General features: G+C 40.2%; 1 protein-coding gene across 5 annotated transcripts in view; it reads right to left on the reverse strand.

The window, feature by feature from the left end:
- DMGDH (dimethylglycine dehydrogenase) overlaps positions 1 to 12467 on the reverse strand; it is a 122604-nt gene that overhangs the window by 24748 nt on the left and 85389 nt on the right. For all 5 annotated transcript variants that reach the window (XR_010126472.1, XM_063665429.1, XM_054488254.2 and 2 more), the window contains 7 exons: positions 11461 to 11630; positions 10910 to 11063; positions 9048 to 9213; positions 8125 to 8255; positions 6651 to 6868; positions 4649 to 4806; positions 2500 to 2559 (listed from right to left, as the gene is read on the reverse strand). Coding sequence is in view for 4 of the 5 variants with exons in the window: in XM_063665429.1 (XP_063521499.1) it covers positions 2500 to 2559; positions 4649 to 4806; positions 6651 to 6868; positions 8125 to 8255; positions 9048 to 9213; positions 10910 to 11063; positions 11461 to 11630 (1057 nt within the window). In the remaining variant the exon portion in view is untranslated. The remainder of the gene's footprint in view (positions 1 to 2499; positions 2560 to 4648; positions 4807 to 6650; positions 6869 to 8124; positions 8256 to 9047; positions 9214 to 10909; positions 11064 to 11460; positions 11631 to 12467) is intronic.

A 12467-nucleotide genomic window follows, 5' to 3' on the forward strand; every position in this document is an offset into this window, starting at 1 on the left:
TTACCAGAGAGAGAAATTCTTGGGCAGTCTTTCAAGTCTGATAAGCCCACTGTGGAAAAGGACTTTGTGGGGAAAAGTGGTGGGTGGGAAAGCTCCACGATGAGGTCAGAGGGTGGCGTTCGACCTAAGCTAAAGCAATGGCCTCCCCCAGGTCACTTTCCCTCTCTGTGCTTCAGTTTCCTCCGCTTCAGATGGGGGACGGGAGTACCGGCTGATCCCCAGGGACCCATCTAGCTCTGACAGTCAGCTTCTACCTTTTCTTCACACTATGGCTTAAACGATCATAGTGTAAATGCCTAAGAGCCAACCAGAGAATTCTATATGTTTGCTCCGAAGGGAAAGAAATAACTGATTTCAAACAATTGTAAAATGCCAGGGTTTTTGCTGTGTTTGATTTGGTATCAAATATAAATATCTCTCTGTATTAGCTGTTGCTTCTGTTCTCCTATAGCATCGATTTTCCGAAGCAATATAGGCTTACAGTATTTAAAATGTTGTATGAAGCTAGTTTGGGTAACATTTTGGTTTTTAGGCACAGGACTTGAATGGTCAAGTTACAAAGCTTAGTTTGTAATGTTAATAAGGTTTCCAGGAATCCGTTTCACATTATAGACTGCTACGAAACCACCAAAGTTGATCTAATCTATTCACCTGTCTTGGAGATTAGCAAGCATCATTATGAGTAGGTTAATACCAACTAGCCACTTGAATTGACATAATTGAAAAAGACTGGCTCAGTTGGGGCCAGGTCCTTGGGCTACAAGGACCTTTACCCTATAAAATCATTAGGAATTAACTTTGTGACACTTGAATGAGAAACAACAATTCAGAAATTATAAAAACATGCCAGAAATCAAAATTAGTATCTGCTAAACAACTAACTACGTTCTGAGATGAGCTTTGGTTATTTGGCCGTATAACTTAACTAACAAATACACGATCCACCCCTGCTAATAATCATAAAAGATTTTTGAAAATCCCATTTCAATACGAAGGGATTATTTATCTATGCCTTATCCCCAAACAATAATATCCGAACACTGAAGCAAAAGAATCAGTTATCTATCTACCTACTGGTGACCAACAACAGAAATTTAGCACTTTCAAGAGTTGGGCCATTTTTAACCTTATTTGAAACAGCTAAAGTAAGGCTTCTGCTATCAGAGGGAGCAATCTGCTGCTAGGGTCTGCCCAAATTCCAAGCACCTGCTTTCTCTGGTCTGGAGGCAGATGGTACACCATAAAAATAAAAGTCATGGGGAGAATGTACAGAAAGATCTTCCCTTTAAAACCCTTTAGAAGGTTCGTTTTCCTAAAATCTCATACTATAAATACACATGTTTTATGTTAATATTATAGCTCAGAATTTGGGAACTGACGCAGGGTCATGAAAAAGGTTTCCTTGGCCTGATTGAGTCATATACATGTATTCACGTATTTCCACAGGATGGGAAATCAGTCTTTAGTTTATAACCATCTAGGGCAGGACATTTTATTTTTGGAGTTCTAACAAATATCCTAAACAGTAGCTGCTGCTGCCCTTATTCTTCAATACTATCACTCACCACAGCTCTATTAAGTTCTTTTATTATAACTCTCAGGCACTGCTCAATGGAGTAACCTCATTTATATTTGTAAGGCTTGTACAGATGAGCTTGGCTGTAATAAATTGGCCTCATGATATGCTTTTCCACTATAATTATTCAGAGTAATGCTTCTCAAACCTTAGATGCATCAGAATCCCCTGCAGGGGTTGTTAAAACAGATTTGTTGGCCTGACTCCTAGAGATTCTGATTTAGTAGTTCTAGGGTAGGACCTGAGAATTAGCATTTCTAACGAGCTCCCAATGAGGCTGATGCTGTTAGTCTGAAGGCTACATTTGAAGAACCACTGATGTAGGAGTTCCCTTTGGAGTGTCTTATCAGTTATGATTATTTGGGCTTGTATTAGCTTCTCAGTTAATACCCATTTTATGCCGAAAACATTTGAAACGTGTTATTTGCTTATATTCAGACGTTGCTGTTACACACAAAGATGCTTGACAAGCAGATGGACAAATATGCTGAAGTGAGGCTGCTCCACACTGTGAGTATCCAGAAGGATCAATGAATGCAGTATGTTTGATCAGCTAATGTGCAATTTCCCAAGTCACCGGGAGTTACTGTAAAATACACAACATGGTGCACTTCTAACATAAATGTCTACTAGAATCTGACAGATAATCTTCTTATCCTTACTAATTTTTATCTTAGAATTTAGATTTAGCCCTTAAAGATGCTGGATTCTGCTATCTTAAATCTGCAAGCACACTCCAATAGTTTCAACTAAGCAAATGTTGACAAAAGAGTAATATGACACAACTGAGCAATGCTAGTATTTATGTTCACCTTGTTTCTCCTATAATCCATACTTGGTTAAATTTTAAAGAATGGCTCTGTCACCAAATAGCATCGTAATGTTAAGGTTTACTTCAAGCACACTTTGGAATGTAAACATACCTTATTTAACTTCACAAAATATTCCAGTCCAGCTTCCAAAGGATTTGTATCACAGTTCATCTAAAAAGGAAACACACATTTTAAATCTTAGATGAGTGCAAGTCATTTTGGTAACATCACTTTCATATTTGTTTTTAGGAGAAAGAACACTTTTTGAGTTTTCAACACAGATTCTAAAGAAAAGCAAACTATAGACTGGTTTTGAAAACAATTTTTTAATCCAAAATTCGATGTAGCCTTTCCGCAAAACTGGTCATTTGAATATAACAAATATAGAAACTAAAATTCACTGTTTCCACAGCTCTCCCATTTTAATAAACATCTGAGGGAATGTACATGATGTTTCTTCTAGAAACAAGATTTTCACATGTTTTTCTGCAATAATTTTACATAACTACGTTTTGAAAAGTTATTAAACAATTTACTTATCTTACAATTAACCAAGAATCAGGGTAAGGTGGAGGGAAAGCAGATGGTAGGAAGGTGGCTGATACAGTTCAGGAGAGGAGAAAGGAATAAGCGGAGTTTGAATCTGTACCTCTTCAAATGTGGCCAAGTCACTGTGATAGCTACCAACTCAGGGCTAACGCCAATATTTGGTAATAGACCTGAAGTTAATGGTTTTTGTTTCTTTCTTTTTTTGTTTTGTTGTTCTCTTCGCAGTGAGAGAACTAGTCTAAATCCCCTAAAAATAGTCAAACTTTTAAAGCAATACAGCACCTGCATAAACCAAATGAAAGTACGCTTGTTTTATATGACATAAAACATTGCCTCATATTTCTTAATCAATTTGAGCTATTCTAAAATTATTTTTATCTGTTCAAAATTTCAGAATTTCTTCAAAGAAAAAATAAAAATGAAGCACAGAGGATTGCAGTACGAACACTAGAGGGCGCTCTGGCACTGCTGGGAAATCGGAGGGACCGGAGAAGGAGAAAAGCTCTCCAGAGGAGGTCGCAGGGAGAGGAAATCTGAGAAAATAAAAGGCAGGAGGATGGAGAAATGTCTGACTCCCAAAGGGCTGCTCCTGCTGCTTCATTCCTCGGAGAGTGTGGGGACCGCGCTGTCCTCCGTTTTCTGTATCTGCGCCTAGCCTCACCTCAGTCCCCAGTTGTAGCTAGAGAATCCTCTAATAGGGGACCTCTCGTGGAGAGCTTGCCCACTTGCTTCTGCGTACTCTAAATGCCCGCGGGTCTCTGCCTGGGCTTTGAAACACACTCTCCCCTCCAATCAAATGCACTTTATTATGTGCTTGGCACTTCCTAGACTCTCTCTACTATGATAATTCTGTAGCATAAAAAATCCATTTTTTAGAAAAGTAAACAGAAGTTCTGGAGGGTTAGGCCAGATAGCTGGTGGGTGGTGGAGGAAAAATTCAAACCCAAGAGTCCCCGCTCTGAGTCCATCTTTTACCACTATCCCTTATCTTACCTTTCAGGCCTAAAACCTCAGTGTCTTCCAAAGAAACAACTAGTGAATCTGAAAATAGTGAATGGGTCCAGAGATAGCCTGCCATATTGGAAATAAAGTAGGAGAACAGAGTTTAAACCACAGGCTGGCCACTTACTAGGTAATCTGGACCAAGTGGTTCTCTAAGTCTCAGTGTTATTATGTGTAAAATAGAGGTAATGGAGAGTTCAGAAGGAAAATGAAATCATGCGTATGAAAATATGTAAATGGTTAAAGCACTATACAAATAGAAACTCTTAATAACCATTATTAACGGTGGAGGAAGGCTGGACCACCACATTCTGGACCATCAACCCTGCCCCTCAGAAAGGAGTGTTAATTCACCAAAAGGTACAAGATAAGAAAATGAAGACGGGCAAAATGACAGAGGAGGAGAGACTTTGAAAAGTGTTATTCTAATCCCATGAGGCAAGCCGGCTCCCCAAAGTCCAAGACAGATATCTAGGGCTCTCAGCCAACTAGGATGAATTAAGGCAGAATAAACATATGTCAGAATTCCACTGAACTTTCACTTGAGAAATTAAGGAGAAAAACCTCTTCCCCTAATGAAATAAAGTTATCCAATGATACATAATTTCTCTTACAGCCAAAACCAATGTTATTGCAGTTCAAACCAGCCCTTATATAAAAATGAGATAAATAAACATAAAATGTTAATAAAGATGCTAGCATTTCAAACCTCTAACCCCCAGGCTCTGAAGGCTTTCTCCAGGCGTAAGGCATTCATGGCATAGGTTCCAAAATTGTCGATTCCCTCCTCCTGGCCTGCGTTCATGATAGCGTCATACAGCACCATAGTATCTTCTCTTCTGTGGTACAGCTCCCAACCCAGCTCACCTGAAATAAACCCACAGGTGCCGCAGCACAGCAAGAACAACGATCACTAGATCTAATGTGCATTAGCTAGAACACATAAAAGCAGGAGAAATTCCACTTATGCAACATAGACATTGTCAGTCTCTAAAAAGACCAGCTCACAAAAATTTACAAGACCCCACTGCGAAGAAGCCCACCATATCACAGGTGCATTTGTGCCGATCCTGACTCCCATGTAGATGGTGGTATGCAGGACACCTCTTGTCATGACTCAGAAAGACTATAATGCAGGAATTAGTCTCCACCCTGGACCCCAGCTTTCTAATGAGGCTTGACTGTTTTCCGGGACAATGACGTTAGGTGAATAGTTAGCATGGCACAGTTTATCAAGGCAACGAGTTCAAGGTTTAAACCAACACCTTGCCCAAAAATCACAAGCTTAAAAATACAGTCAACTAAAAATTATTCAAGTTATCCTCATAGTGAGAAAGCCATAGTCACTGACTTCTGCCCCTCCCACTTCTTCCCTAGTCATTTCCTTCACCAATGGAGCTGTGGGCAAAAATCAAAAGAAATTAAATGTAACCCAAAAAATCCTGCTTATTTTTGTTGTTCTTGTTTTGTTTTTTTGTCTTGTTTTTTTGTTGAGACAGGGTCTCACTATGTTGCCCAGGCTGGTCCTGAACTCCTGGGACAATCAATCAATCAATCCTCCCACTCTGGCCTCCCAAAGTGCTGGGATTACAGGTATGAGCCACTGCATCCAGCCCTGCTCATTTTTTATTCTAGAATTTGCCAAGGTTGGGTGGAAGAAGGGCAGGGAAAACGTATAGCAGCAGCCCAGAGAAAAGCTATGGTCTTTAATCTCTGTGTTCTCCTGTTTCCCAGGGTGGAGGGCTCATGGTAAGGTGTTTTTATGGGATACCACAGAATAGGAGCAACATATAATTGAATGAATGCTTGGGCATGCAGTACTCCTGCGAGAGACAAGAAGGTCTAGAAAAACTTAGAAGGGAGCCCAGAGCACCACTGGGGAACTGAAGAGCATTCATTCATCTCTGTATCAAATACCTACCATGTGCAAGGTTAGGTGCTAGAGGAAGACTTCTCAGTGAACTTACAGTCTGGAAGGAAAGACGGATTGTTGGCAATGCTCTAGGAGAGGTACCTGATACATTCAAAATGGTCTCTATGGGAGATTCTATCTCCAGGAGACCATCTTGAATGTTCACAGATAGAGTTGGCTGGCCTGACTATTTCAGCCAATCCTCTTCCCCACTTTTTTTTTTTTTTTTTTTTTTGAGATGGAGTTTCACTCTTGTTGCCTAGGCTGGAGTGCAGTGGTGTCATCTTGGCTCATACAACCTCTGCCTCCCAAGTTCAAGCAATTCTCCTGCCTCAGCCTCCAGAGCAGCTGGGATTACAGGCATGCGCCACCATGCCCAGCTAATTTTGTATTTTCAGTAGAGACGGGGTTTCCCCATGTTGGTCAGGCTGGTCTCAAACTCCTGACCTCAGGTGATCAGCCCGCCTCAGCCTCCCAAAGTGCTGGGATTACAGGTGTTAGCCACCGCACGCAGCGCCCCCCCCTTTTTTTTTTTGTCTGCCCTTCCAGATCGTAGGCAGCTGTGGGACTGAAGCAACAACTAGAAATCTGTGGAACCACTTTCAAGATGAGGAGTGAATAGACAGACTTGACATAAGAGCTGGGCAGAACAAAAGCTTCCTCCAAAGTCACATGGACAAAAGTGAGTGTGAGTGTGCACATGCATACACACTCACACATTTCTGGTGACATGACCTTTTAATTTTAAATTGACCTTTTAAATTTCAGAGACTTAGTCCAGGTTGTTTTCCAATCTTACCAGTATAAGATATCCTAATAGCAGTGACAGGAATGTTGGAAACCTTTAAGGACTTGGTTTGAAGAAACTTGAAAACATCATCACTAAGATCTTCAGAGGTCAGTTTCTGAAGGACCTTTCTTGCCTGTGGCCCAGCAACTCCAAGAACTCCAAGCTCATCGGTTATGTTTTTAATTTCAACATCATATCCACCTTTGACTGCTTCTTCTTCAATCCATCTGCGTTTCAGTCATGAACATGGTGCTAAATATTGCTTGAATAACGTACTTTGGTAATAAATTATTTCTCTGAAGACATGCTTTGTGTCTAGAGTTATCAGAAAGTCCCCAGAGTGTCATTTCATGAAATCACACTGATTTTTAAAGTTGAGGAAACCGAGCCCCTGAGATGTTAAGTGATGATTCTCTTTAAATCGCCCACTTATAAATTTGGGGGGTAATTTTTCACAGTACAGAAGGATCCTTCAATTTAATGAGCTCTGCCGCACAATTCTTTTAAATAGTGACACAGCCCTTTTGCATTTAAACTAATGATTCAGCCTTCAAAAATTAATTTAAACCCAAATTTTGTCTAATACCTGTACACAGGAGGCACACTTACGTTGCTAAAGGTTAATAATGTGCCTGCCACAAGACACGTAATTGCTCTGACCATCACAAGGAAAAGACAGAAACTCTAGTTTCAATTTCTATGGCTTGATGAGTTATTGGGACCCAGCTATAGGGCTGGTTTCTAATTTATTGAGCAGTCCTTGAGCTATCTAAGTCTATCACAAAATGTTCATCTGGATTTACACAAAGCTAAGCTATTAAGATGGCCCCAGTACATCTTGGATTGGAGCATATAATTTGCATCACTCTACAACTAAGACGAGAATCTGTCAGAGTAAGACATGTATTAAATAATAATATTCCAAAAATATTTGGAATATTATACTAAAGACCTTATAATAGAATGAAGATTCATGTAAAGGCTGGACTTGGCAGGTCAGCAACTTAGATCCAGCTGTGGGCCAGAAAGCACAAAGCATCACAAAGGACAAAGATAATTTAGGAAGACAGCTTACTTAAGTGGACCGAATGTGGGCATCAGAATCAAAAAGCTCGTGTGAGTAAGTTCCCTTAACCCAAACCTCAGTTTCCTCATCTGATCATGGGAATCATATATACCTTGCAAAATATTAAGAGAATTCATTAAGGTAATGTCTAAAAAAGGTTCTGGCACATTGATGATGCCTAATAAATGGAATTAATATTATTAGAACCAGTAACCTATGGATGAATTACCTTTGGGAGGGGCAGGGGCCCTCACTTCAAATATTTTTGTATAAAAAACAACATATAGTTTATTTGAAACAATCAGGTTTAAGAAGAAACAAAGTTGTACTTTCGAGTACTGGTAAAAAGAAAAACTCAATGTAAGATTGAGTCAATATATAATGTGTACAAAATTTTCTTACTAGGTGTGCACTTACCTAAGATCATGAAGTTCTGATCCAGAGCCAGTAATTAAAAGAAACTCCCCGGGAGACTGGTGAGAAACAGTCAACTCAGCATACACTCGACCCTTGGGTGTTAACATGTGACTTATATTTGTAAAACCCACCTACATAAAAAAATTTAAAATTACCTTAGGATGAACTAAAAATCACATGCATCCTTTTAACACCTATTTAAATAACAATGTGGATGTTAAGAATGAAAAGTATCTGAATCTTACCGTTTGTGTCAATTGTATGAATTATCTGTAAACCTAAACCCAACAGTAATTTGAAGTTCTCCATTTAAACAATCATTTAAAACTATTTGCCATTTAAAAGCTCTTCTTCATTTAATTGCAGAACTCAATTTTAAGTTCCCATCAACACAATTAAGCAAAGTCATAAGGTCCTTGGATGAGAATTCACTCAACAAAAATTTAAATTTGAAAATTAGCTTGTAGGCTGGGTGTGGTGGCTCATGCCTGTAATCCCAGCACTTTGGGAGGCTGAGGCGGGTGGATCACCTGAGGTCAGGAGTTTGAGACCAGCCTGGCCAACATATAGTGAAACCCTGTTTCTACTAAAAAATACAAAAATTAGCTGGGCGTGGTGGCACATGCCTGTAGTCCCAGCTACTTGGGAAACTGAGGCAGGAGACTTGCTTGAACCTGGGAGGCGGAGGTTGCAGTGAGCCTAGATCACACCACTGTACTCCAGCCTGGGTGACAGAGCAAGACTCTGTCTCTCAAAAAAAGAAAAGAAAAGAAAAAAAGAAAGAAAATAAGCTTGTATACTTTTGGTCAGTTGAAGAGTTCTAGTTTTCATCCAGAAATCATTAGGTGAACTAAAATAACATGCGGGATGAAGAATTAAATAGGTCAGAATCCTGGACCTTGTATCCCTACAAGGCTATTTACCTTTGGAATGACATTTGCAAAGAGATGGTCCAGTAGTCTAATGGAATCTTGGCCTTTGATGTTAAACTTGCCAAATGGTGATAGGTCAGTTACCCCTACTCTTTGCATAACCTGTTTATACTCCGAGCCCACAGGCTCAAACCAGTTTGTGCGGCGAAAGCTTGGCCTGAAACACAACATTTAGTGTCATAAAACAACTCCCATTCATTTTTCAAAAATTACAGAATAGGATATTTTAATAAGCCCTCCTCATCTAGAAAATCCTTTGGGCAGCGGGGAGTGGGACTATGTGAGGCGGGACCATGCAACCTGAAATTCTGTTCTGCAAATCATTCGTGTATGTTGGAATCTGACCTTTAAAGTTACTCATTTATCCCTTTGACCCATTTCACAGTGAGTAAAGTGCTGATTAACTGGAAAATAAGATATAATTCATGGGCTCTCAGATCTGGAAGAGAGTTTATAAGTCAACCAGTCTGGTGGTTTTCAATTCTAGATGCATATTAGAATCATCTGGAGAGCGTTTTAAAATGGCCCTAATTAAATCAGAGTGTCTGGGTTGGGGGGCAGGGTGGAGCTATCTGGTCCAGTGCTTCTCAAACATTAATGGGAATACAAATCACTTGCACTTGTTAAAGTCCACATTCTGAAGCAGCAGGTATGGGGTGGGACCCCATAGTCTGCATTCTCCCAGGCTCACAGGAGATGCCTATGCTGTTGGTCCACACCTGGGGTACATAAGGATCTGGTCCCAAATCTTCATTTTTCAGAGAAAAGGCACAAAATTATTTCCAAGGCCTTTGCATTGACAGAGCCAGATCTGGAACAAAGGTCTCTTGACTCATTACTAAAGGTCCTTTCTGCTTTATGAAGTGGACTTCTAATGTGGTATTTTAACTTCAGAGCAGGATGCTATGTCTGTAACATGAATTTTCAATAGTTTAATTATTAAATGGCAGAAGAAACTTAGGCCAGATCCAATCAGCACTAAGTGAAGAGTAAAAGTGATGTATTAGAGTCATTTAGGAAAAACCAAATCAGTATTTGGCCACCAAATAATCTAGATTGGCTGCTTATAAAGCCCAAATTTATTCTTCAACAACGGGTTCTCTGCTATACTTTGTATGAATTAGATCTAGTCTTAAAATAGCAAAACCTATTGTAAAAAGCAAAATGACAGCTCAAAAATAAGGATAACGTAACTTCTAAATTTGCAACTTGTTTTCCCTTGGTCTGTGGATTCTCTTGAGAAAAATATGTATAATCACTATTAATCCAAAGTACAACAATGGCAGGTAGCACTTTACCCGAATTCAGAGAACTGTTTTAGTGGCATACTTTATGTTTTCGCTTAACCTGGAATGCTATGCAAATAATCTTTTCTGCTAATTTATCAACTGTGCATATAATTTGCATGGCTCAGTGCACACACTCTAGAAAGCAGTTGCTTTGAGCGATTTCAGGATGAACAGAAAATCCAAAACTCCAGGTACATTTTGTGGTTATATACAATGTGATTCCACTGAGCATCCTAAAGTACAGCAAACCTTTAGGAGCCATCTGAAGCCACGTGGGAATTTGGAGGGGGGTCGGAAGGTTCCTCTGAGCATCTGGTAAATGCCAAGAGGCTTCACCAAGGCAGGCTATAGGACTCACAGGGTCACGTAAGTCCTAGATGTGGGCCAGTGTCCTGTGGGCTAGGCTAATGCCACCACTGCCAGAGAGTAATTTTTGTAGGACAAGGCTCAGTGCACCTTGGAAAAGGGTGGAGCAATGGAGTGTAAGACGGAATCAGCACTTTTTGCTGTCCCGTTGTTTCACCCCTCGGTCAGAACCACAGGCAGGTAAAGTCCTTCTCCCACCTATACTGAGTGTCCTGGCCTGGTTTGTAGAACCAGTGCGGCTGCTCCCAGCCAGCATGGAACCCCATGGAACACTTAGACTCCAGCCTTTGATAGAGCCCACTGACTCGTTGAGTCGGCCTCCCAGCAAACCGTTCTTCTTTAGGATAACCAACTGAAAAGAAAGATTGGTACTTTAAATCACATATAGCCAAAACAACAAGATACTTTTATGGGATTCCAAATATGGAAATACAGTACTTAAAACCAAGATGCATAAACATACATACATACATATATATGAATGATTTATGTAGAAAACAGAGCTGTCATTTATATGACTCATCAAAGAGTAAAGTAAAAATATATTTAAAATTTAAAACCAGCGAGGCATTCCACATGTTAAATATATACATCCATATATATTCCTTGTTATGTCTTAGGGGCACAATGCTTTTTGGAGTCCCTAACTACCGCCATCCCAGTGAATAGAATAAAGACCATCTAAAGTCAGAGATGCTGCAATTCAATTCTGTCAACACTTTGTAGACAACAGTAAATTTGCACCTTACCAATATTGTTGAATCCATATGATTCTCTTGCTTTGGCCTCAGTGTACTGGGTTGTTGTCCATTTGCCATAGCGATTAGGATCCAATTCTATCAGATCAAAAGGAGGTTCTCCATGCAGGATCCAGTCACTGAGATATTTCCCTACCCCACCAGCGTGGATTATGCCATATCTTTCAAATACAGGGATAGAAAACCCATTACTAACACATGTAGTTTTCAAATGAAACATGATCAAACTATTTTATAGGGCTTCAAAGTCGGACTGTTCTGTGCTAATCAGAACACACAAGTAACATAATCTCTACGGAACAATTTTTTCCTTAAAAGTGGCATGTTTAGGCATCCAAATTAAATGTGCCTGACTTGATAGCTAGTTTATTTACAGTTTCAAGAGATGTATACCTGCAAAATAGCTCCTTATTGGGCAGGGCACAGTAGTTCACACCTGTAATCCCAGCACTTTGGAAGGATCGTTTGAGACCAGGAGTTTGAGACCAGCCTGGCCAACAAAGTGAGAACTCATCACTACAAAAAAATAAAAAAATTATCTGGGCATGGTGGCGCGAGACTGTGGTCCCAGGTACACGGGTGGCTGAGGCAGGAGGATAACTTGAGCCTAGGCGGTAGAGGCTGCAGTCGGCCATGTTCACACCACTGCACTCCAGCCTGGGTAACAAAGCAAGACCCTCTCCCAAAAAACAAAACAAAACAAAAACCAACAACAACAAACAAAATAGCTCTTTATGGGGAAAAGGCTCGATGATCCTTGACTCCTAACTAATAAGAATTTTGCTTTAGGAAAACTAGGGGTTGGAGCCAGAATGCAAACATGCAGATGTGCCTGGTACCCTAACAGCCCTCCTGAGCTATGATTATCCTGACTGGTAGGAAACACGGTGGCAGAAACGTATGTACTGTGGTGTACCATCCATCTCTTCTCAGACTCAAGTTAGTTCTGACCTCCTTAGACAATGACCTCTGTGCAAGGAACTTGAGCCATTATCTTA

This window comes from Pongo pygmaeus, chromosome 4, assembly GCF_028885625.2.
Source record: "Pongo pygmaeus isolate AG05252 chromosome 4, NHGRI_mPonPyg2-v2.0_pri, whole genome shotgun sequence".
Classification (NCBI taxonomy): domain Eukaryota; kingdom Metazoa; phylum Chordata; class Mammalia; order Primates; family Hominidae; genus Pongo; species Pongo pygmaeus.